We start from the raw sequence: 27,711 nt of genomic DNA on the forward strand, positions 1-27,711 counted from the left end.
CTTTTCAACCTTTTGCCACATTTCAGGCTTCAAACATAACGATATGAAATTGTAATTTTTTGTGAAGAATCAACAACAAGTGGGACACAATCGTGAAGTAGAACGAAATGTATTGGATATTTTAAACTTTTTTTAGAAATAAAAAACTGAAAAGTGGGGCGTGCAATATTATTCAGCCCCTTTACTTTCAGTGCAGCAAACTCACTCCAGAAGTTCAGTGAGGATCTCTGAATGATCCAAAGTTGACCTAAATGACTGATGGTGATAAATAGAATCCACCTGTGTGTAATCAAGTCTCCGTATAAATGCACCTGCTCTGTGACAGTCTCAGAGTTCTGTTTAAAGCGCAGAGAGCATCATGAAGACCAAGGAACACACCAGGCAGGTCCGAGATACTGTTGTGGAGAAGTTTAAAGCCGGATTTGGATACAAAAAGATTTCCCAAGCTTTAAACATCTCAAGGAGCACTGTGCAAGCGAAAAAATCGAACTTTTTGGCCACAATGCAAAACGTTATGTTTGGCGTAAAAGCAACACAGCTCATCACCCTGAACACACCATCCCCACTGTCAAACATGGTGGTGGCAGCATCATGGTTTGGGCCTGCTTTTCTTCAGCAGGGACAGGGAAGATGGTTAAAATTGATGGGAAGATGGATGGAGCCAAATACAGGACCATTCTGGAAGAAAACCTGTTGCAGTCTGCAAAAGACCTGAGACTGGAACGGAGATTTATCTTCCAACAAGACAATGATCCAAAACATAAAGCAAAATCTACAATGGAATGGTTCACAAATAAACGTATCCAGGTGTTAGAATGGCCAAGTCAAAGTCCAGACCTGAATCCCATCGAGAATCTGTGGAAAGAGCTGAAAACTGCTGTTCACAAACGCTCTCCATCCAACCTCACTGAGCTCGAGCTGTTTTGCAAGGAAGAATGGGCAAAAATTTCTGTCTCTCGATGTGCAAAACTGATAGAGACATACCCCAAGCGACTTGCAGCTGTAATCGCAGCAAAAGGTGGCGCTACAAAGTATTAACGCAAGGGGGCTGTATAATATTGCACGCCCCACTTTTCAGTTTTTTATTTCTAAAAAAAGTTTAAAATATCCAATAAATTTCGTTCCACTTCACGATTGTGTCCCACTTGTTGTTGATTCTTCACAAAAAATTACAATTTCATATCGTTATGTTTGAAGCCTGAAATGTGGCAAAAGGTTGAAAAGTTCAAGGGGGCTGAATACTTTTGCAAGGCACTGTACTACTCTAAGTTATATCCAAGTTTTATTTCTATAGTGTTGTCCCATGAAAAGATATAATAAAATATTTGCAGAAATGTGAGGGGTGTACTCACTTTTGTGATACACTGTATAGGGAGAAACAGGACGGACTGTAAAGTCGTATTATGTCATGCCATTTCTGGTTGTTCTGAAGAAAAAAACTTATTGCACATTAACTACATGAATTAATGATGATTCAAGATTTTTAAAGTGTTTTAACTCGAGGTACTACACAGTGCTGGGACCAGAACATAATTTTATATGAATGTCATTTAATAACTATTTATTCAGTATTTTTGTGTTAATGCGAATTATGAAAGAACCCGGAGTTCTATCTTTTTAGATTTTGGGTTGAAATAAAAGTGTGGGTTTTTAAGAAGAACTAAAGTGCTGTCTGATTTTTTTCTTTAGAAAACTGTTTAAGAAATGCACTTCTATTCAAAATCAAAAATGGGCCATGCCAGATATGGCAAAATGTTAACCTTTACAATAAATCATCATTTAGCAACAAACAAATGTATATATATATATACAGTGTATCACAAAAGTGAGTACACCCCTCACATTTCTGCAGATATTTAAGTATATCTTTTCATGGGACAACACTGACAAAATGACACTTTGACACAATGAAAAGTAGTCTGTGTGCAGCTTATATAACAGTGTAAATTTATTCTTCCCTCAAAATAACTCAATATACAGCCATTAATGTCTAAACCACTGGCAACAAAAGTGAGTACACCCCTAAGAGACTACACCCCTAAATGTCCAAATTGAGCACTGCTTGTCATTTTTCCTCCAAAATGTCATGTGATTTGTTAGTGTTACTAGGTCTCAGGTGTGCATAGGGAGCAGGTGTGTTCAATTTAATAGTACAGCTCTCACACTCTCTCATACTGGTCACTGAAAGTTCCAACATGGCACCTCATGGCAAAGAACTCTCTGAGGATCTTAAAAGACGAATTGTTGCGCTACATGAAGATGACCAAGGCTACAAGAAGATTGCCAACACCCTGAAACTGAGCTGCAGCACAGTGGCCAAGATGATGCAGCATTTTAAAAGAGCAGGGTCCACTCAGAACAGACCTCGCGTTGGTCGTCCAAAGAAGCTGAGTGCACGTGCTCAGCGTCACATCCAACTGCTGTCTTTGAAAGATAGGCGCAGGAGTGCTGTCAGCATTGCTGCAGAGATTGAAAAGGTGGGGGGTCAGCCTGTCAGTGCTCAGACCATACGCCGCACACTACATCAAATTGGTCTGCATGGCTGTCACCCCAGAAGGAAGCCTCCTCTGAAGTCTCTACACAAGAAAGCCCGCAAACAGTTTGCTGAAGACTTGTCAACAAAGGACATGGATTACTGGAACCATGTCCTATGGTCTGATGAGACCAAGATTAATTTGTTTGGTTCAGATGGTCTCAAGCATGTGTGGCGGCAATCAGGTGAGGAGTACAAAGATAAGTGTGTCATGCCTACAGTCAAGCATGGTGGTGGGAATGCCATGGTCTGGGGCTGCATGAGTGCAGCAGGTGTTGGGGAGTTACATTTCATTGAGGGACACATGAACTCCAATATGTACTGTGAAATACTGAAGCAGAGCATGATCCCCTCCCTCCGGAAACTGGGTCGCAGGGCAGTGTTCCAGCATGATAATGACCCCAAACACACCTCTAAGACAACCACTGCTTTATTGAAGAGGCTGAGGGTAAAGGTGATGGACTGGCCAAGCATGTCTCCAGACCTAAACCCAATAGAACATCTTTGGGGCATCCTCAAGTGGAAGGTGGAGGAGCGCAAAGTCTCGAATATCCGCCAGCTCCGTGATGTCGTCATGGAGGAGTGGAAAAGCATTCCAGTGGCAACCTGTGAAGCTCTGGTAAACTCCATGCCCAGGAGAGTTAAGGCAGTTCTGGGAAATAATGGTGGCCACACAAAATATTGACACTTCAGGAACTTTCACTAAGGGGTGTACTCACTTTTGTTGCCGGTGGTTTAGACATTAATGGCTGTATATTGAGTTATTTTGAGGGAAGAATAAATTTACACTGTTATATAAGCTGCACACAGACTACTTTTCATTGTGTCAAAGTGTCATTTTGTCAGTGTTGTCCCATGAAAAGATATACTTAAATATCTGCAGAAATGTGAGGGGTGTACTCACTTTTGTGATACACTGTATATATAATTTTTCCCACTTTTTTCCCAAATTTTTCTCCCCTAATCTAGTCATGTCCAATTACCCTGATTGCGTCCTCTATACTGATTCGACCCTTCAACGCTGACTGAGGACGCCTTTCAACTGACATACGCCCCCTCCGGCACGTACAGTCAGTACAGACTGCATTTTTCACCTGCACAAGTCGAGTTCATACACCGACAGGCACTGTGCATGGAGGGCCACACCCCATCAGCATTATTCCTCAGCCCTGTGCAGGCGCCATCAGTCAGCCAGCAGAGGCCACAGTTGCACCGGTTATGAGGACCTATGATCCGACTTTTTACCCCAACCCTGAACAACAGCCAATCGTTGTTCATGCAGCCACCCAACCCAGTCGGAAGGCAGAGCTGAGATTTGATACGATGTATTCGAAACCCCAACTCTGGTGTGCTAGCGTACTTTACCGCTGCGCCACCTGAGCGGCCAAATAATTGTTTTTAAATTAATTTACTTTTTACAGTGAAGCAGCACCCCAGTACCAGCAGCTAAAAAGCTCTTACAACCTGATTCCTCATTCATAACTGTTGTATTTGTTATCAGGTCTTAAAGAAAGACGCCTCTCCGGAGCTTTACCAAACAACTCTAATCACAGTTCATTACTCCACACAGCTCAGAATCAAACTTTTCATATTCTGCCAAACGTTTCATTCTTAAAAGTTTTTCTTGGACAGAATACCTGTTGTGCTTGAAGTGGTCTTGATGTGCTTTCATGAGGACTTTGACTCTTTTTTTTCCTTTTCGTGTTCAAACCTTGCTTCTGGTCAACTGCCTGAAAAGAGTTTGGTATGTTCTCTTTGTGTCCATGTGGGCTCACACTACCAAAAACATGGTGTTGGATAAACATATACAGTGTATCACAAAAGTGAGTACACCCCTCACATTTCTGCAAATATTTCATTATATCTTTTCATGGGACAACACTATAGACATGAAACTTGGATATAACTTAGAGTAGTCAGTGTACAGCTTGTATAGCAGTGTAGATTTACTGTCTTCTGAAAATAACTCAACACACAGCCATTAATGTCTAAATAGCTGCAACATAAGTGAGTACACCCCACAGTGAACATGTCCAAATTGTGCCCAAATGTGTCGTTGTCCCTCCCTGGTGTCATGTGTCAAGGTCCCAGGTGTAAATGGGGAGCAGGGCTGTTAAATTAGGTGTTTTGGGTACAATTCTCTCATACTGGCCACTGGATATTCAACATGGCACCTCATGGCAAAGAACTCTCTGAGGATGTGAGAAATAGAATTGTTGCTCTCCACAAAGATGGCCTGGGCTATAAGAAGATTGCTAACACCCTGAAACTGAGCTACAGCATGGTGGCCAAGGTCATACAGCGGTTTTCCAGGACAGGTTCCACTCGGATCAGGCTTCGCCAGGGTCGACCAAAGAAGTTGAGTCCACGTGTTCGGCGTCATATCCAGAGGTTGGCTTTAAAAAATAGACACATGAGTGCTGCCAGCATTGCTGCAGAGGTTGAAGACGTGGGAGGTCAGCCTGTTAGTGCTCAGACCATACGCCACACACTGCATCAACTCAGTCTGCATGGTCATCATCCCAGAAGGAAGCTGACGCACAAGAAAGCCAGCAAATAGTTTGCTGAAGACAAGCAGTCCAAGAACATGGATTACTGGAATGCCCTGTGGTCTGACGAGACCAAGATAAACTTGTTTGGCTCAGATGGTGTCCAGCATGTGTGGCGGCGCCCTGGTGAGAAGTACCAAGACAACTGTATCTTGCCTACAGTCAAGCATGGTGGTGGTAGCATCATGGTCTTGGGCTGCATGAGTGTTGCTGGCACTGGGGAGCTGCAGTTCATTGAGGGAAACATGAATTCCAACATGTACTGTGACATTCTGAAACAGAGCATGATCCCCTCCCTTCGAAAACTGGGCCTCATGGCAGTTTTCCAACAGGATAACGACCCCAAACACAACCTCCAAGATGACAACTGCCTTGCTGAGGAAGCTGAAGGTAAAGGTGATGGACTAAACCCAATTGAGCACCTGTGGCGCATCCTCAAGTGGAAGGTGGAGGAGTTCAAGGTGTCTAACATCCACCAGCTCCGTGATGTCATCATGGAGGAGTGGAAGAGGATTCCAGTAGCAACCTGTGCAGCTCTGGTGAATTCCATGCCCAGGAGGGTTAAGGCAGTGCTGGATAATAATGGTGGTCACACAAAATATTGACACTTTGGGCACAATTTGGACATGTTCACTGTGGGGTGTACTCATTTATGTTGCCAGCCATTTAGACATTAATGGCTGTGTGTTGAGTTATTTTCAGAAGACAGTAAATCTACACTGCTATACAAGTTGTACACTGACTACTCTAAGTTATATCCAAGTTTTATTTCTATAGTGTTGTCCCATGAAAAGATATAATAAAATATTTGCAGAAATGTGAGGGGTGTACTCACTTTTGTGATACACTGTAGTTTAAAATCTCTATTGTATTGTAAACTATATGGACAAAAGTCCCCTTCTAATTTTTTAATTCATGTTTTTCAGCCACAACAGTTGCTAACAGGTGTAATAACTCAACATAAAGTAAATTATATACTTCCAACTTTGCAGCAACAGTTTAGGGAAGACCCGTCCATGTTCCGGCATGACTGTGCCCATGCGCATTATAAAGACATAAAGAAAATCTTGGTTTGAAGAAACTCCAGTGTCCTGCACAGAATCCTGACCACAGGCTCACTGAACAGCGTTGGAATAAACTGGAACATCAACCGAGGCCATACAAATGCTCTTTTGACTGAATGGGCACAAATTTCCACAGACATACTTACATTTTTGTGAGAAGTCTTCTTAGAATCTTAGAAGAGTGGCTCTTGTTACAGCTCAAAATATCACAGGTCAGTCTAATTTTATACCATTTGATTTTAAAACTAGATGTCCAACAAGCTCATGGTCTGGTGCAATTTATTCAATAATGGCTTTATTTCCATATGTTTAAGGTTGCAGGTTGTTCTTGCTCATCTACCAGTGCTACAGCCATCAGAGATTTAGACAGCAGGGGGAGCTGTTTCTCTGAAGTTGGACAGTGTTTTCACCGAGATCATGTGGACGACAGGACACATGTGCACCAATTACCAGGGTAAGAGATCATGTAGGATGATCCACCTCATAACATACAAAAGCTGAAGGACCTGCTGGTAATGTCCTGCTATCAGACGCCACAGCAGTCCTTCAAATGTCGTTTTAACGTTTTGGATGATATGTGTATGCTATATGGCCAAAAGTACTAGGACACCTAACTATGAGCTTGCTGGACATCCCATTTCAAAAACAAATGTTAATAAAATAAAGTGACCTCTTTGACCTTTTCAGCTATAGAAAGAGTCACTAGTCTGAGAACACTTCTCACAGGACTTTAAAGTATGTCTGTGGGAATTTGTGCCCATTTAGTCGAAGTTGGAAGCTTATAATATCCTTTATGTAACTGTGATTTGTTACACTCAATAAAATTGTTGTGCCTACAACACATGAATTAAAAGATTCAAAGGTGTGTCCCAATAATTGTGTCCATATACTGTAAATATACTGGCTCCTGTTTGTTTTGTATATAAGAAAAAAGTATTAGCTAAAGGCTTTTATCAATGTTATTATCAGTAGTTATTACATTTTAACACACTCAAGGCTGTGTTGCAATTTAGCTAAATAATTTGATCCATTAGACTCACCATGTCTTCTCCCTCTGATAATGTTCAGGCTAGTAATTGACATTTAAACAGGTAAGACTTAATAAATTTCCTTTTCTCATGACTCAATTAAGGACCAACCTAATGCAAATGCATGCACATCTATTACAATATAGAGTAATGAACAGTTGTACTGAATAATCAAGACTCCTTAAATAAAGTAATTAATGGATAAAACCAGGTGTTTTCTCAACAACAATATAAATCTACATTAATTAGCATTTATTGCTTCTTCTGACAAATTATATGGACATCCTGAAATCATGGATGATTAGGAGTAAAGGTTTTCCACAATATTTTAGAGTATGATTACATTTATATTTTCGGCATTTAGCAGACGCCTTTATCCAAAGCGACTTACATTACAGTATACAGTCTGAGCAAGTGAGGGTTTAGGGCCTTGCTCAAGGGCCCAATAGCAGCAACCTAGCAGTGGTGAGGCTTGAACCAGCAACCTTTGGATTACTAGTCCTGTGCCTTAACCACTAGGCTACGGCTTACGGGTATGATCATAGAAACATTTGTTACTTACTGATTATGGCCTGGCTTCCAATCACTGATCCAGTTAATCCCAAAGGTGTTCAGGGTTAGGGTTTCCGATAGCAAAGCTGCTCGGCCATCCCCACAGTCTCAGCCAAGCATTTCTGCTTAAACACCTAACCAGCCAATACCAATACTGAGATTTACTGCTACGCCACTCAAGCACTTCAAAAAACAAAATTATAATCATAAATAAACTACTGTGTGTGTATTTTGACCAAGTAGATTATCAGGAATATTCACAATAAACCGAAAAAAGCTCAAAATTTTGAAAAATTTTTGGACTACGAAGTGTTTGTTTCTATCATTGAAAAAGATGTTGAAGATTGACTGACCAAGGAACAAGTTTATGTAAATTTTTCACTCAGTCTGTTTATTGGTCTAGCATACTGGTAAATAATAATTTTAATTTTAATAGTATGCCAGTACCAACACATTGTTGCACCTTGACCACCCTGTACAGAGACTAAAAATAGAAAATAGAGCATTTTAGCTGCTTGGTGTAGCAAGGCTGGACACTCTAGAGAGAGAACAACGTGCAACGTACCTTCAAGATAGGAATTAAAACCCATTTTCAGATATTGAAACGAAAGAATAATGTTGTGACTAAAAAGCCACTAACAAAAAAGGGGGACAACCTCAAATACATGGGCAGCTAAATTAATAGAAACAAAGTAACAATTGAAAGACAAGAAAACCTCTGCAACCCACAACAAGTGGTGTATACAGGGGTAGTGCAGGAATGAGCACTGGATGTCTCGATATGACATACAGAGTACTCTGGCCTTCCATATCTAAACCATCCAGACCTGCCAGTTCCAGCACTGTGTGAGTAGATCCCCTACCACAAAGACTCATGCTCCCCTGTGCATACCGGTCGTTTAATGAGACCGGCAAATCCATGAATCCTCTGAAGTGATTCATTCATCAAGAGCGGTTTCAACAAAGGGGAAAACAAACACTATATGAGTTCCTAAAATAAACAGAATGCTGACATTCTACATCAGCAAAAAATTTGCTGGATCGAGTGAATACAGCATCTAAATTGTGTATTTCAACCTTTACCTAATGAGCATCCAGCCAGCCTTCAATTATTTTGAGGAGAAACCAAAAAAGAAGCAGAAAAGTCACTTGACTTATTTAGATAAAGAAAAGTGTTCTAGCTGGAGGACACAGAGGGGATGGACTTAACCCAACCAGGCAAAATGTTAATCAATTCATGGCTGTTCATGGTACGAAATGTCAAGCCTTTACATTTTAGGTTTTATTAATAGATAGTTGACATTTTGTAACTGGAATACCCCAAAGCTGAGACTGACAGGGCCAAGTCACAAACAGTCAGATTTTTATTGAAGAGTTGCATTATACTGTGCAAATAGTTGGTCCATACCAGGATCTTCCATACATGTAGGTGTCATGCCTAAATCCTTTTTAACTGCATGTCTTACACTATAAGACCAAATATACACAGATGAGGCATAACATTATGACCACCTTCCTAATATTGTGTTGGTCCCCCTTTTGCTGCTCCATATGCAACAAACTGTGATGCACTGTGTATTAACTTCTTCAGCAATTTGAGCTACAGTAGCTCGTCTGTTTGATCAGAGAACACGGGCCAGCCTTTGCTCCCCACGTGCATCAGTGAGCCTTGGCCGCCCATGACCCTGTCGCCGATTTACCACTGTTCCATCCTTGGACCACTTTTGATAGATACTGACCACTGCAGACCGGGAACACCCCACATGAGCTGCAGTTTTGGAGATGCTTTGACCCAGTCATCTAGCCATCACAATTTGGCCCTTGTCAAACTCGCTCAAATCCTCACACTTGTTCATTTTTCCTGCTTCGACTTCGAGGATGAAATGTTCACCTGCTGCCTAATATATCCCACCCACTAACAGGTGCCATGATGAAGAGATAATCAGTGTTATTCACTTCAGAATGTTATGCCTGGTCAGTGTATGTGAACACTCCTCCTAACATGTGGATTCTATAAGCAAAGGCTTTTTCCTGTTCCAGTATGAAGGAACAGGAATGTGGAAGGGACTCCAGTGGCCTGCACGGAGCTGTGACCTCAAGCATTCTGAACACTTTCAGGATGAATTGGAACAATGGTGGCAAGTCAGACCTTATTATCCAACATCAATGCCTGACCTTACACATGGTCTTTGGATTAAGTTGGCACCAATTCTACAATATCTTGTGGAAAACCTTCCAAAAAGAGTAGAAGCTGCTATAGCAGCAAAGGAGATCGCCTGTGGTCCTGAAATGGGATTTCCAACTAGCTCCTAGTCTGCGGCCCACATACTTTTGGCCATACCGTTTTTGTAACCCTAATCTCAGTATTCTATCAGTCTGTCATGGTGTGTTTAGTATTTGAGCTTGTTTAATTTGGAAGGTGTGAAACAGACACACACACACACACATTTCTAAACTTATACGACATCTAATTTACTCCTGCCTTGTAATGGACACACACACACACACACACACATATCCAACTCTCTACCGCAGCAACTTGTTCTCCAGGGAGCAAATTATTTTGCCGACCTACTCACTATCACTCACTATAACACCCCCCAACACAGCTGATTTCACATATTCAAATCAACACACACACACACACACACACACACACACACACAAGTTGGAAGCATATAATTTCCTTCAAATAATTGATTTGTTACACCTGTTAGCTAGCCTTAGTTACATGGGCGGGGAGAAGTCACCAGCTGTATCATAATCCACAAATTTTGGTTGCTGTGTCGTATACAAACAAACATAACTATATGGTGCTCAGGTAGCAAAGCAGTAAAATATACTAGCCTAATGCTAGTACTAGAGATCTCAAGTTTGAATCTCAGCTCTGCTACCAGCCAGCCGTGCGCTTACACAAACACATGATTGGCTGTATGTCTGCAAGGGGCGGGACAATGGCTGAACAGGGTTTCTTCATAACTGCTGCAAAAACGGCCTCTGCTGGCTTATCTCTGCGCCTACACTGTGAGACGGCGGATGATGGGGATTAGCGCATGAAAAGAAGAGGTCAGTACTGCACACATATAGAAGGGGACATGTGATGGTTATGACCCTCCTCGGTCAGTAGTAAAGCTCTGCAGAAGTAGAGGCTAATTTCAGTATTTGGATATGACTCGATTGGGAGGAAAATTTTGGGAAAATACATATACAGAAAATACAAAAAAGAGCTGGCTGCTCAGGTGGCGCAGCGGTAAAACACAAGCTAGCACACCAGAGCTGGGATCTCGAATACATCGTATCGAATCTCAGCTCTGCCATCCGGCTGGGCAGAGCGGCTACATGAACAATCATCAGCCTGTTGTTCATATAGGGGTGGGGTAGTACTAGACCGGATAAGGTCTCCTCGTAACTGATGCAACTACAACCTCTGCTGCTGATTGATGGCGCCTGCACAGGGGTGTGGAAGGAGTGCGTTGATCAGGGTGTGTCTCTCCACGTATATAAATATATATACAGTGTATCACAAAAGTGAGTACACCCCTCACATTTCTGCAGATATTTAAGTATATCTTTTCATGGGACAACACTGACAAAACGACACTTTGACACAATGAAAAGTAGTCTGTGTGCAGCTTATATAACAGTGTAAATTTATTCTTCCCTCAAAATAACTCAATATACAGCCATTAATGTCTAACCCACCGGCAACAAAAGTGAGTACACCCCTAAGAGACTACACCCCTAAATGTCCAAATTGAGCACTGCTTGTCATTTTCCCTCCAAAATGTCATGTGACTCGTTAGTGTTACTAGGTCTCAGGTGTGCATAGGGAGCAGGTGTGTTCAATTTAGTAGTACAGCTCTCACACTCTCTCATACTGGTCACTGAAAGTTCCAACATGGCACCTCATGGCAAAGAACTCTCTGAGGATCTTAAAAGACGAATTGTTGCGCTACATGAAGATGGCCAAGGCTACAAGAAGATTGCCAACAACCTGAAACTGAGCTGCAGCACAGTGGCCAAGATCATCCAGCGTTTTAAAAGAGCAGGGTCCACTCAAAACAGACCTCACGTTGGTCGTCCAAAGAAGCTGAGTGCACGTGCTCAGCGTCACATCCAACTGCTGTCTTTGAAAGATAGGCGCAGGAGTGCTGTCAGCATTGCTGCAGAGATTGAAAAGGTGGGGGGTCAGCCTGTCAGTGCTCAGACCATACGCCGCACACTACATCAAATTGGTCTGCATGGCTGTCACCCCAGAAGGAAGCCTCTTCTGAAGTCTCTACACAAGAAAGCCCGCAAACAGTTTGCTGAAGACATGTCAACAAAGGACATGGATTACTGGAACCATGTCCTATGGTCTGATGAGACCAAGATTAATTTGTTTGGTTCAGATGGTCTCAAGCATGTGTGGCGGCAATCAGGTGAGGAGTACAAAGATAAGTGTGTCATGCCTACAGTCAAGCATGGTGGTGGGAATGCCATGGTCTGGGGCCCAATACAATAGAACATCTTTGGGGCATCCTCAAGCGGAAGGTGGAGGAGCGCAAAGTCTCGAATATCCGCCAGCTCCGTGATGTCGTCATGGAGGAGTGGAAAAGCATTCCAGTGGCAACCTGTGAAGCTCTGGTAAACTCCATGCCCAGGAGAGTTAAGGCAGTTCTGGGAAATAATGGTGGCCACACAAAATATTGACACTTCAGGAACTTTCACTAAGGGGTGTACTCACTTTTGTTGCCGGTGGTTTAGACATTAATGGCTGTATATTGAGTTATTTTGAGGGAAGAATAAATTTACACTGTTATATAAGCTGCACACAGACTACTTTTCATTGTGTCAAAGTGTCATTTTGTCAGTGTTGTCCCATGAAAAGATATACTTAAATATCTGCAGAAATGTGAGGGGTGTACTCACTTTTGTGATACACTGTATATACACCAATCAGCCATAACATTAAAACCACCTCCTTGTTTCTATACTCACTGTCCATCTTATCAGCTCCACTTACCATATACAAGTTACACCAATTACAATTACTGACTATAGTCCATCTGTTTCTCTGCATGCTTTGTTAGCCCCCTTTCATGGTCACAGGATGCTACCCATGGGGTGCTGTTGGCTGGATGTTTTTGATTGGTGGACTATTCTCAGTCCAGCAGCGACAGTGAGGTGTTTAAAAACTTCAGCAGCGGTGCTGTGTCTGATCCACTCATACCAGCACAACACACACTAACACACCACCACCATGTCAGTGTCACTGCAGTGCTGAGAATGATCCACCACCCAAATAATACCTGCTCTGTGGTGGTCCTGGGAGAGTCCTGACTATTAAAGAACAACATGAAAGGGGGCTAACAAAGCATGCAGCGAAACAGATGGACTACAGACAGTAATTGTAGAACTACAAAGTGCTTCAATATGGTAAGTGGAGCTGATAAAATGGACAGTGAGCGTAGAAAAAAAAGAACGTGTTTGGATTATTCAGTCACAGAAAAAGAACAGTTGCTGAAATTCTATGAGTGAGCTTTTAGCACTAGCTGTCTACTCTTGTGTTCTCTTGTGTCTGATGCAGTTATGTACAAGTAAGAAATCAGAGGAAATAATTACAGGAGTTCAAAACATTTCTGTAACACAATTTCTGTTTAATCTCTGAGAACTTTAATAAATAATTTAGCGAACATGCAGGTATAAAATCAGATCAGTCTGTCCGTTTCATTATTAATGCAGTCACTGCAAGCATGTTAAAGTCTCCAATGAATCCACATCGCACAGGTTTCATATTCAACGATTTTCTTGTATAATATACAGAAATATATACTGTACATTTACATGTTCTCCGTATGGCTTCATTCAACTCCACAATGTAACATCTACACACACACACACACACACTGAGTTCAGCATGCCAGTTCCTCCTTGTGCTTCCTTCATCGCTTTTAAATGTAACAAGTCAGGCCTTTAATAAGAGCTCTTCACCTTCTTCCTTCTTGATCTCTGAAAAAGAGATGCAGCGTTCCCATGGTTACGCCGCTCAGGACGATGACATCAGAAGTTCAGCAGCGTTTTAAAACAGTCTAAATGTAAAATAATACTTCATGAACAAAATGAGACCAGCGTCCTTCACACAAACGTAAAACGGGACTGAAATTATTGTGTGAATATTTAGTGCCGTGTGCTACGGAATATCAAAGAGGCCATCTGTGATTTATTGTCTTCAGACCTAATACCTCTAAAGTTGAATAAAATGAGGTCATGGGGTGCTTGCGTGGCTCGGCAGTCTAACATGCTAGATGCAATCGGCCTTGTCTGAGGAACGGGAGGTCGTTTGGCAAATCACCGCCTTGATGTTGTAACGACTCCTTTTGTCTGACTAAGGCGCAGGCAGGAGTGGAAGAGGAATACACAGAGAGTAGTGTGGTCCTGTACATGCTGAGAAAATGTGTGTAAACATGTGCTTGTGGCTTTATACGTGTCTGAGGAGGCATGTGCTAGCTAGTCTGCTTTATTGACTTCGCATCTGTGTTGGACCAGATGCACCTATTAGCATTAGATATGTCTGAAACACATAAACTTAATAATTGGGGTATATACATAACTGTGCTTTTGTTTCTTTAAATGTAGTCGTTGTCAGTCTGGGAGGGTTAAGCCTAGCACGTGTTACCTCTGAGACACTTGACATTTGTGAAGCTGAAGTGTTTAGAGGTGCTAACTCTCATGCATTCTGTATACAGGAGCTTAGAGATGCATACGCTGTCTAACATCACTTTGACTTGTAGCAACAACAAAAATGTTTTTATCCATTTTATCCAAATGTCATGGCTAAATATGCTCTGTTGGATTCCTGGTTTAAACTAGAATTTCCTAGTTTGTTCATGAAGAGTTGGGTCACTTTTTTTTTGAAGAATCCTTGTGATTGATATATTCCTAAGTCAGGCTTTGTTTTCCATCCAAATAAAAATAAAACTTCTTTTTTACGACACCTCTGTATCAAGGCACCTAACAACACAGAAGCATGGCTGAGGTACGTAGAGTGTACGTAGCAAGTTCTTGCATTATTCCGTTATTGTCTCATTCCTGCCCACTAGTGGTAAAAATCATTTTCATTACATTTCTAATCCTACATTGGTTAACAAAAATGCTCTCAAAATGTCAACAAACACCTGGAATTTTCATCTGTAGGAATGTTTGAGAAGTTCTGATCTGAAATCTGTATAAGGTGAATTTTGGTTTCATGGAAGCATCACATGCTAGATAAGATGCAGCCTGGGTTAACTGACAGACTACACATATACTATATGGCCAAAAGTATTTGGACACCTGACCATGAGCTTGTTGAGCATCACATTTAAAAAACAAATGGTATTAAAATAGAATAACTTTTATGTGATTTATTAAGAGGGCTTCTCTGAAGACTAAGTACTGTCTGTCTGTGGGGATTTGTGCCCATTCAGTCAATACAGCATTTGTATGGTTGGGCACTGATGTTGGTCAAGAAAGCCTCAATTGAAGTTCCAATTCATTCCAAAGCTGTTCAGTGGGGCTAAGGTCTTTATAGACCCGGCTTTGCTTGGAACAGGATTGGACCTTCCTTAAACTGTTGCTTCAAAGTTAAAAGCATATAATTTACTTTATATACTTAGTTTATTACACTAAGTATACAATATAATTAGGGGTGCCCCAATCCTTTTGTCCATATAATGTTAATTAACATATTGAGGTTTTGTTAGCTATATGAGGCTTGGTTAAAAAAATAAATAGTGCCCCTGCCTTGAAGGTGTATTTTAGTAGATCCTAGTTTCTATAAAAAGGGTGTTATTTAAAGAAGCAGCTGAAATGGTTGAAGAAGCTTCACTAGACCGTTCCTCAGGAACTCAGAATCATCAAAAACTTCAAAACACGAACCAGCAGTTTCAGCACAATAACATCATCAAAGGAAACCATGCGTGTAGTGTTGATGGAACGACGCTGCTGACCGGCAGCTCGTGTGTCAGTCTGATCAGTTTTGTGATTGACAGGACTTCAGAGAGGTACTTGATTCTCTATCATGCACTCTTCTGGGAGGTGGAAGCAGGAGGTGGTGATTGTTCCTTTCCTGCTTCCTCTGTCTTTTCTTCTTCGTCCTTAAAAAAGAGCAGAGGAAACATTCCCAGGATGCAGCCGATTGCCACTCCGATGGCTTTTCCCTGCAGGTACAAAAGAACAGAAAATGATTAGATATTTGGTGTTGTTCTCAGGCTAGTGTGCACAATTTGATATCTCATTGAATAGCTAGACTAACTGTATGCTAATGCTTAGCGAGGACGCACAATACCTTTTGAATTAATTTTATTATGTATATTATATTTTTGATTAAATCCACCCCCCATCTTTTTTTGCATTTAATTTGTTATGTTTAATTTTGCTCTGCACTTTGGTGCCTCTGCTGGTTGCACGATACCTTTACTGGCAAAGGAGAGTTGCAGAATAGCACACACCTCTTCCAACACATGTAAAGTCCCAGCTTTAGCTTAACACCAGCCAGTGGCGGATTTTTGCAGAAAGCGCATATGGAGGAACACACTACTACCTCTGTATTCTTTCAGCACCCGGCAGTCAGAGTCGCCTCTGCAGCAGCAGGGAGGCTCCTCTCTATCAGACACAGCTGGTGGCCCTGCTGCGGCTTAAATTCAAGAGTCAAGTCGATGCAAGTTGGCGGTGAACCAGCCATGTTTTTTACACTATTACTTACACACCAGTTAGCATGGTTAGCAGGATGCTAAGCAGCCTCCTGCTTCAGGGTGCTTATTTGACCCCCCCCCCCCACCCACCTATTATTTTCCAGTCTAATCTTTTCCAATTCCCAATTGTGACTCTGCTACCGCTTGCACAGCCCCCGATCTGATCAAAGAAAGCCGTAACTAATCTGCTGCTGCTTTTTATCACCTGTCAGCGTTGTGTTTTCACACAAAGCCGTATCACATAAGGAGAGCCATGCTAAGCTCTGTGAAGAGTAACTAGTCTTGGCTTTTAATTCCTGCTGTAGATTTGTGTCAGAAATGTGTGTTCATGGCCTAACAGCCTTTTTCTGGTGGTGTAAATTCAGGTAGTATTGATGAAGTCTGATTGATGACTGTCTTTATGGATCTGCATGACTTTAAAATGTGTTATCTACTACAGAACGACTCACTGAGAGCTTGTCAGCTTCTAGCTCAGTGAGAAATGGATCCTGAACGTGGTGCAGTCCATTACTATCAAGTCTCTGTCGCCTCGAGAGCAAACAACACAGATGAAAAATTGATTGAAGCTGTCAGAGGATAAATATCATGCAGCAGTATCATTCACTGTTTCATTTCACTTTCATCAGAATGGCCAAGTAGAAACTTGTTACTTGTTGAAACAGTGAGCACTAGGTAGGAGAACCCTAGACTGGACACCAATTCATTGCAGGGCTTCGGCCAGCCTTCCTCAGACAAAGCCAATCATGTCTGTGTGGACACCAGGACTGTTGAGAGCATGGCTGAGATTTAAATCTGGATCTCAGAGGTGGTGGGCCAGCGTAACAAAACACTGTGCCAAGTGAGCGCCCAATTCATTATACAGTCGAACCCGGTTAATTGGACCACCGGTTAATCGGACCAGCCGCTTATTCGGACCGAATTCTAAAGTACCGAAACAAATCCTATTATGTACGTGTAATGTTATTCGCTTATTTGGACCAAAATTCCGTTTAATCGGACCAAAGAACGTGAGAGCGAATAAGAAAAAGAAGCCACAAGTCGCCACTTAGAGCGGATGCAAAGCGAGATATGGGAGGATTCCTGGGCTCCCCGGGAGAATTTATGCTTTTATCAAAGGTCAGGAAATCCAAAAAGTTGTGTTGACAAGAGCAAAACCAGCGGGAGGTGAACACGCCCACCACTTTCTTTCCCACAACGAAGCACCCAGTAGCCAGCAGCGTGGTTATTGGATCCATCTGCATCTCCGCTTTTCGGCGAAATGAAGTCAAGCGTAAACAAGAGTGTCCGGCAACACGTGCAAGGAATTCCCTCCTGTCAATCACGATTAAAGTCTACACGAGAAAGCTATCATTCCACTATCATTCCTTGTAACATAGGGCATGTTCGTGTAATCGGACCAGCCGGTTATTAGGACCAAAACGATCGCGTCCTGATGTGGTCCGATTAACCGGATTCGACTGTATATTCATTGCAGTTCCCTCAGGTCACAAGTGTATACTGTAAAATCAATGTAATCGAATCTAATATATGCTTCCAACTCTGTGTTAGAACAGTTTGGGGAAGGCTCGTTCAAGCTCAACTCTGACCTCAATGTACATCTTTGGGATGGAGGAAGACAGGTCTTTTCATCCAGAATCAGTGCCTGACTGAAAATGCTCTTTTGACTGAGGCACAAATTCCCACAGACAAACTGCAAATTCTTGTGGAAAGCCTTAAGCCAGGGGACCAGACCTTCATATTATTGACTGTGGTTTGGGACTGGAATGTCCAACAAGAGTATTGTAAGATATAAAGTGTAATTTTACTGTTTAAATTTTTGGATGACGTCTGTTGTTTCTTCACAGGAACTCTGTTGGGAGTATCCCTTACATACCCTACATGGCCACAAGTACTGAGACATCTGCTAATTATTGAGTTGAAGTGTTTTAGCCTCACTCACTCACTTTACATTAAAGTTTTTAACATGCATTTAACTTTGTGGCAACAGTTTAGGGAAGGCCCTTTTATGTTTCAGCATTACTGTGCTCCTGTGCACAAAGCATTTTCTATAAAGACATGGTGTGATGAGTTCGGTGTGGAGAAACGAATTTTTTTTTCTCTTTTTCTCCAAATCCCCCCCCCCAATTTTCTCCCCTAATCTAGTCGTATCCAGTTACCCTGATTGCGTAACACTTCCCCTCTACCGATACAACCCTCCACTGCTGACTGAGGAGCTTTGCAACTGACACACGCCCCCTCCGCCATGTGCACAGTACCGACTGCCTCTTTTCACCTGCACGAGGCGAGTTCATATGCGGATCAGCCTAATGCATGGAGAGCCACACCCTGATCAGCATTATTCCCCAACTCTGCACAGGCACCATCAATCAGCCAGCAGAGGTCGGAATTGCACCAGTTATGAAGAACCATGATCCAACTCATCCCACCCTGAACAACAGGCAATCATTGTTAATGTGGCCGCCCAGCCCAGCTGGATGGCAGAGCTGAGATTTAATACAATGTATTCGAAATCCCAGCTCTGGTGTGCTAGCGTGTTTTACCGCTGCGCCACCTGAGCGGCTTTGGAAGACCAATTTTAAGCCAGGCCAAACATCAGTTCCTGACCTTAAAAATGCTGTTTTGACTTAACAGATTCCTTTTTATTGTCTCCCGGTGTCTGTGTGCATACAAAGACATGCAGCCAGGTTAACTGGAGATACTAAATTCCCCCTAGATATGTGTGTGTGTGTGTGTGTGTGTGTTTGCCCTGTGATGGACTGGTGACCTGTCCGGGGTGTTTCCTGCCTTTCACCCAGTGATTTGACCCGCCACGACCCTTAACAGGATGAAGCGATGGTAAAACAGACAATGAATGAATGAATACATAAATGAACAATGAAAGTTGTGTGACTTTTCACATTTAAAATGTAAAAAAAATTAAAATGACACAATGTTTAAACAGTTATCCATAAAACCTGTTGTTTTTTTGTTTATATAAGTAAAGACTGTAAGGATTCTTCAGTTAAGTTTCATTATGATTTTTACACTCTGTCATGGACCCAACTCTGTCTCCGTCTGTGTTTCCCAGTCCACATGAACAGTAATAGAAATGCACCAGACTGAGAAGATAAGACGAGACGAATGTGGTGACCTTCAGAAGGAACGGAAGATGCATTGATGGAGCTAAACGGGAAGCAGTGGAGAATGTCCGAGAGTGATCGATTACTCACAGAGTGAACGCTTAGTCTGGTCTGCCACATATCCGCCTGCTTGGGGCTCAGATCTGGAATCTGCATCCCGAATCTGCATGCCAAGGCTTCCACATAACCTGCGAGTCTGCACACACACAAACACAACATTTTTAACATTTTACACTAAAAAAGCATAGACCTTATTTTTTCTCCCTGTTTTCCCAATCTGGATATATCCAATTCCCCAAGCACTGACGCACTGATGACACTTTCACTGGCCAAGGAGGTCCACAGACTAGCACATGCCCTTGATGACACAGACGGAGCTCAGACCAGCCAGCTGTGGATTTTCACAGAAAGCTTTAACCAGTACGGAGGACCATGCTATACCCTACATGTTCCTCCACCACCTTGACCAGACATCAGGAGTCAATGTTTCAGCAACATGGCAGTGACTCCCCATCCAGTCTTACTTTCCCGATGAACATCCCAACAGACCTACGCCATGCCAAGGTTCAAAAAGACATTTAAAGGGGTTAGAGATGTCTTAGAAAGAAAGAACAGGTGATTTATGGGATTGATTTAAAAAAATACACTATATGGCCAAAGGTATTTGGACACCTGACCATGAGCTTGTTGAGCATCCAATTTAAAAAAGCAAATGTGACCTCTGTGTGATCTTTTAAGCTATAACAACAGCCACTCTTCTGAGAGGGTTTTTCACCAGGCTTTGAAGTGTCTCTGTGGGAATTTGTGCCTATTCAGTCAGATAACAGCATTTGTATGGCTGGACACTGATGTTTGTTAAGAAAGCCTCAATTGATGTTCCAGTTCATTCCAAAGCTATTCAGTGCTGGAGCAGCTTGTTTGTTTTCATTTTTACATCCTTGTCAATATGATTTTTTTTCTGTGTAATTGGTGAAAACCTCATTTGGTTTCATCATAAAGAACCAAGTAGATTTTTTTAATTTCATTTTCATGTTTGACCTCCACTTTGTCCTGGTCAAGGTTGTGGTGAGCCAGTTTTTTCATATTCACTGGGAACAATACAGTAACACATCCCAGACTAAAGATATTGTTGGTAAAAGATAAAATTGTATGAATAAATGAAGAATTATTGACGCCCCCTCTATAGCAGAAAAGACGCCTGTGTGTTTTGTTGGTTTGAACAAATTTCTCCCAATTAATGATGGGATTTAATTGCCATTTCTCTTTTTAGTTTCTATGGTGACAGGTTATTCTATGCGATGTGATTTAATGGTTTGAAATCTTGGCTCAGCTTGAACACAATAAACCGTGTGGCCCCTTTTATGTTGTGACCCCCGGTCACCATAGACGTGAATTTTAAAAACACACAAATAAAGTGGAAAAATCCCTTTAACAATCAGCGCTGCCTTGTCGCGAAGTGTTAGCTGATCCCTTTCGGCGACGCACACCCACCCGCCGCTCAGCGCCGCTTCATTATAGCTGAATACCATCTCATTACACTCATGATTAGCACTTCTGGCAAAAGCTCTCGAATCACATCTATTATTTGTAACGATGGAAATGAAATCGAGTGGGCTTGGCTGTAAATCACAGCAGGCTAGCTATGATGTAGCTTTTTGAGGCCAGTAATGTTTTATTGTTAGTGGTGACACTTTGTGGGCATGCAGGTGGGTAATGAGAGTAAATATGATGGATGGACAGAGGATTTTTGTAAAAACGTGGGTACAGATGGTTTGGGTGGCAAAACAGACCCAGTACAATCTGTTCGAGATGAGGCACTGCATCTGTACGCCATGTATTCATGAGAGAAAATTATATTCCTGATTTATTTCAATTCATCCCAAGTTCATGTTGCAATCAGTCTATTGAAGAATTGAGGAAGCTGGGATATGGGATATGCGAGGAAATGGATGTGCAAAGAAAGAATTTCGTTGTACTGTACATATGTATATGTACACCGATCAGTCATAACATTAAAACCACCTCCTTGTTTCTACACTCACTGTCAATGTTATCAGCTCCACTTACCATATAGAAGCACTTTGTAGTTCTACAATTACTGACTGTAGTCCATCTGTTTCTCTGCATGCTTTGTTAGCCCCCTTTCATGCTGTTCTTCAATGGTCAGGACCCCCACAGGACCACCATTGAGCAGATATTATTTGAGTGGTGGATTATTCTCAGCACTGCAGTGACACTGACATGGTGGTGGTGTGTTAGTGTGTGTTGTGCTGGTATGAGTGGATCAGACACAGCAGCGCTGCTGGAGGTTTTTAAACACCTCACTGTCCCTGCTGGACTGAAAATAGTCCACCAACCCAAAATATATCCAGCCAACAGCGCCCGTGGGCAGCATCCTGTGACCACTGATGAAGGTCTAGAAGATGACCAACTCAAACAGCAGTAATAGATGAGCGATCATCTCTGACTTTACATCTACAAGGTGGACCAACTAGGTAGGAGTGGCTAATAGAGTGGACAGTGAGTGGACACAGTATTTAAAAACTCCAGCAGCGCTGCTGTGTCTGATCCACTTATACCAGCACAACACACACTAACACAACATTTCATTGTAACTGCAGTGCTTAGAATGATCCACCACCTAAATAATACCTGCTCTGTGGTGGTCCTGACCATTGAAGAACAGGGAGAAAGCAGGCAAAAAAGTATGTAGAGAAACAGATGGACTACAGTCAGTAATTGTAGAACTACAAAGTGCTTCTATATGGTAAGTGGAGCTGATAAAATGGACAGTGAGTGTAGAAACAAGGAGGTGGTTTTAATGTTATGGCTGATCGGTGTATATGTATATATGACAAATAAAGGCATTCTATTCTAAAGGCATTCTAGTCTAAAAAAGCTTTTTAGGGTCGTATTTAATTAAAATTGATTAGTTTATTATTTGTTTATTTCATTTATTATTTATTCTTTTCTAATTCATCACACACACATCTGCCCACCAGAATAATCCTTATACACTACTAGAAATCTGATTGTGTAGATTTTTCCGGGTGTAAAATTTCACATAAACTTGTAATGCATGTCAAATAAAATGCAACCAATATATCAGTCAATTTATATCTAATTTTCAGACCTTTGATCAAAGTTACACTGAATTTAAATGATTTAAAAATGAGAGAATAGTGGAAACACTGCAGATACCGCACATATCCCAGAAACCACCTCAAGTCCCGGAGGATTCAACAGTCCGTGTTCCAATTACAGAGAACAGCAGGAGTCAGTGTCTTCTCCACTGACTGAACAGGTGAGAAACCAATGAGCTGATGGATGAGGAATCTCCTGAGGAAGTGAATAAGTGGTCGACTGAATGAGTGAGAGAATAAATGCTGGTGGAAGAGGGAGGTCAATCTGGATAATCTGACTTCGGATCTCCAGACATTACTGAACAAATACTGGAGCTGAAATACGAAGAGGAGGTCGATATTCTAAAGATACTGTATCAGGAAGGACTGGGGAGATCATATAAGATGGATTTGATGATACAGATCGCAACTTGATCCAAATTCCAAAACAGTATTCTATTTTATTCTATTCATACATTTCCCCCGTTTTCTCACAATCGAGTCGTATTATATTACTCTGGTTATATCTCCTCCACTGCTGCAGACCCCCGCCCTATAACTGACACAAGCCTCCTCTGATACATATGTAGTAGCCAACTGCTTCTTTTCACCAGAACAAGGTGGGTTCAAACATCATCTACGATGAGTCACATATTGATTTTCGTTATCCCCCATATCTATGTGGGCGCCATTTGGCCGCCAACAGAGCCCGCAGTTGCAGCATTGATGATGAATCCCTTTGGCCCGCTCACCTGGCAGACATTAGCCAATCATTTTTTTAAATATATAAAAAAATCAATGTACAATGTTCTATCATGCTGGCACCACTGCAGAGTTTGGAACACACATGCTCATGGCCATTTTTGATGGAGGGAAAAATTGGCCAGTCTTTTCCTCCTGTCACTGTGAAATCAGATTTCCAGGACCAGTCCAAGTCTGTACTGATGGGGGGGACTAGCGTGGCTCTCTATACATGATACGGCTCTGTGTTGAGACCCAACACTGGTGATATGAAATGGCCGCAGATTGGACATGTGTGATGATCTGGCTCTCCATGATCTGATCTAAGGTTGTGTAAGTGGCAGCAGATTCACAATTAGGAATTGAAAATGACTAGAATGGAATATAAAAGGAAAAAAACATACAAAATTCATTCAATTGATAGGCTGGTCTCAGTTCCTGATTTGGTTTTACACATTTGATTAATCACAAGGCCGTTTAGTGCTTATTAAAACTGGTGACTGTTGATTTTCAGACAACCAAAACAATTCAGTCAGGATAAATGAACCTGATATCTTAGAAAAAATCATTTAACCCTTTTTTTAAACTGTTAATATAAGAAAATATCTCACCCAAGTCCTGCCAGGTCCGACACCAGGTTTCCGAGAGCAGCAGCTGCATAGAGAAAATATATTTTGTTAATATTTCAAAAATGTGTTTTCACTTCAAGAATCCTTTTCATTAAGCAGTGTCACAAACTAAAACATGAAGACCTAATGATTTGAACATTTCTCTGACTTCTCTGTGCACATATAAATAGGGCTAGTTTGACTGCACCCAATAAAAGTTGAAGCAAATGAATTCACACATGTTGGAGGATACGTGTGCTAGCCTGCCACCCTCTTTGACCTCTAAAAAATGCAACTCCACACAATTTAACATGAATACAGGGCACTGAGGTGGCGCAGCAGTAAATTACGCTGTCCCACTACTGCTGGCATCCAGGGTGATTGCGTTTACATACTGACATGATTGGTTATGTTTTAGCCGTGATGGCCAAGGCCCTGCAAAGGATTGGCATCCTGTCCAGTGTTTGTTACTGCACTGCACCCAGTAATTCTAGGGAGGCCGGACCCAGCACGACCCAGACCAGGCTAAATCAGTGATAAAAACATACAAATGAAACAAAAGACAGGAAAACATGTAATGTGTAGTAATGTGTTCTACTCCAGTAAAAATGTATCTCCACCATCTGGACCAAATTGACGTTTTTATCCTGATTTTATCCTGACATTATCTCTTTATCGCCTGTCTGTGTTTGTCCTCTATAGAGAGTGACAAGGAGAATTGTTGTCCTGCTGCAGGGAATTATGGGAGAGAGAATTAATCTTGCAAGTCAGTTCTCCTTCACTGATTCAGTTCTGTGCAGGACACTGGAGTTTCTTTAAACCAATTTTTTTTTTCTATAAATGTGTTTATAGAGCTTACTTTGTGCACAGGGGCAGAGTCATGCTGGGACAGGGAAGTGGGAAGGGCCCTCCCTGCCCTCCCTAAACTCTTGCTGCAAAGGTGGAAGCAAATAATTCTTTTAATAAAATTGATTTAGTACACCTGTTAGCAAAAGTTGTGGCTGAAACACATGGATTCAATAAATAGAAGGTGTGTCCCAATACTTTTGTCCATATAGTGCAATTCAGGGAACTGTATAAAAAAACAGAAGACACGTGATCAATCATGATGATCATCATGCAGAGATCATGAGCTTGAACACAGGAAGTTTTAACCCTTTAAATCAGACCCCCGACTAACCCGCCCCCGGTTGATGCTGATCTGCTTTGAACTTTAAAAGCTTTGATGTTTTTTTGAAGTGGATTTTCATGGTCATCACCATTGACTTTATCATCTTCTTCTTGTTTTTATTTTTATTTCAGTATGTGGTTATAAGATCATCTAAAAAAATCATCCTGAGTCCAACTGTAAAAATGTACCTCTAAAAAATGTATGAACAAAATGTGAACACGTGTAGCCCAGTAGCTCTGTGAGCCTGGCGGCAGGAGAAACAGATCAGCTGACTGGAGACACAGTACAGTAATAAATCTGTACAAAGTAGTCCACATACACTATATGAGCAAAACTATTGGGACTCCACTTCTAATTACTGAATTCATGTGTTTCAGCCACAACAGGTGTTATAAAAATTAAATTAAATAAAGGAAATTATATGGGGAGGCACGGTGGCTTAGTGGATAGCACTGCCGCCTCACAGCAAGAAGGTCCTGGGTTCGATCCCCAGGCGGGGCGGTCTGGCTCCTTTCTGTACGGAGTCTGCATGTTCTCCCTGTGTCCACGTGGGTTTCCTCCCACAGTCCAAAAACATGCAGCCAGGCTAATTGGAGACAATGAATTGCCCTATAAGTGAATGGGTGTTTGTGTGTATGTGTGTCTGCCCTGCGATGGACTGGTGCCCTTAATTGGATAAGCGGATAAGAAAATGAATGAATAAATGAAATTATATGCTTCCAACTTTGCAGCAACAGTTTAGGGAAGGTCCTTTTCTGTTCCAGCAAAACTGTTCCCCTGTGCACAAAGCAAGCTTTATAATGACATGAAGAAAATCTCGGTTTAAAGAAACTCCAGTGTCCTACACAGAGTCCTGACCTCAGCCTCACTGAACAGCTTTAGAATGAACTGGAACAATCAATTGGGACTTTCATAACCAACATCAGTGCCCAGCTATTCAAATGCTGTTTTGACTGAACAAGTACAAATTCCCACAGACATACTTCAAAGTCTTGTGAGAAGCCTTCTGTTGTTTTAGCTGAAACAATCACTTAGAGATCACTGTATTTTATTACTGTTTGTTATTGAAAAGAGATGTCCAACAATCTCATGGTCAGGTGTCCCAATACTTTTGGCTATATAGTGTATTTGTGAAGCGGGTACTAGTGGATGATTAATGAATTGCTAATGACGACTGGAGGAAAGTTTTCCCGGTAGTTTTAAACATCTTCAATTTGCCAAATGAAGCGTAGAGCTGCATATGTGAATCTAAATAACTCGTCAATCATCTCACACTGTCTCAGACAAGCGCTCCCACAGGTCGAAAACTCTAACCTTTTATTTTAACTGGCCAGTTCAACGTCATTTAGCCTAGCGATTTAGCATCTTTAACAGTGGCAGCTGGAATCGTGACACTAAAGGTAAAGAGCAGAACCTTCTGAAAGAAATTCTGGAAAAATACCTGCAGTACAAATTTACACACACACAAGCTTAAATGTCTTTAAGCTGTGGGTGATTTTAATCTTGCATAAACAATATGGCCAAATGTATATGGACACCTTACCATGAGCTTGTCGGTCACGCCTTTCTGAAACTATTGCTATAAATATGAAAGGCTTTTCATGAGATTTTGAAGTGTATCTGCGAAAATTCACAATCAACATTCCGATTCAATCCAAGGTCAAGCCTCTGTGAAGGCGAACACAGTTTAGAATCAGAATCATTTTATTTCGCCAGGTATGTTACACATATGAGGAATTTCTTTTGGTGATACACATAATAGTACATACAATACACATAATAGTACAGATAATACACATGTATGACATGTAACATATAACATATTTAACAGACCTGACGGCTAATAACTGTTAACAAGTATTTAACCAGTATTCAACCATTTAACCAAGAGAACAACTGTGGTTAAAAAGTTTTACAGCTCTGGGGAAAAATCTGTTAGCATGTCTGGTTGTGCTTGTTTTAATTGCCCTGAGTCTTTTGCCAGATGGACGTGTTTGAAAAAGGTGATGTCCAGGATGAGAGGGAGGAATCTGCTGTAATTAACATCCATCCTTCGACATCCATCTCATAAGACCATGAACCTTGATCTACAGGACAGGACCTTTCCCAAACATTTGCCACAAGCTAGAAACACCTGAATTTCTAAGAATTTCCCAGATAAGTCAACCAACAATTGATTGCTGGAATGGTAACAACTGACCAGACTCTGTGCCAGCAGGATCAAACAAACCCAATCCAAGAACATAAAACAAGATCTTGGCATAATTATAATCTTGCTGTGATAGGGCAAAAGTGAGGAGAGTACCAAAGAGTAAAATCATCTGCTAAATCCTACAACACCAACATATGCCAAGACATTCCTGTCTGGCTGTGCTGTATCTAAAAATGCCCAGGAACCGGAGGGGCAAACCAAATCACTGTAAAATCGAGGATACATCAGTAAATGAATGACAAAAATCTGTGAAATGTGATTTAGAGCAGAGACAACACTGCAGGTCAGAGCAATTTTG

The 27,711-nt window shown here is 41.6% G+C and overlaps 1 protein-coding gene across 1 annotated transcript in view; it reads right to left on the bottom strand.

The window, feature by feature from the left end:
- Positions 1–15,590: 15,590 nt before the first annotated feature.
- Positions 15,591–27,711, bottom strand: part of LOC134310264 (transmembrane protein 65-like) — a 52,843-nt gene continuing 40,722 nt past the window's right edge. Inside the window, exons 5-7 of the mRNA XM_062991813.1 lie at positions 24,034–24,076; positions 19,650–19,755; positions 15,591–15,906 (exon numbers count right to left, since the gene is read on the bottom strand). Of these exons, the coding sequence (XP_062847883.1) occupies positions 15,766–15,906; positions 19,650–19,755; positions 24,034–24,076 (290 nt within the window). The 3' untranslated portion in view covers positions 15,591–15,765. The remainder of the gene's footprint in view (positions 15,907–19,649; positions 19,756–24,033; positions 24,077–27,711) is intronic.

Source organism: Trichomycterus rosablanca, chromosome 3, assembly GCF_030014385.1.
Source record: "Trichomycterus rosablanca isolate fTriRos1 chromosome 3, fTriRos1.hap1, whole genome shotgun sequence".
NCBI lineage: Eukaryota > Metazoa > Chordata > Actinopteri > Siluriformes > Trichomycteridae > Trichomycterus > Trichomycterus rosablanca.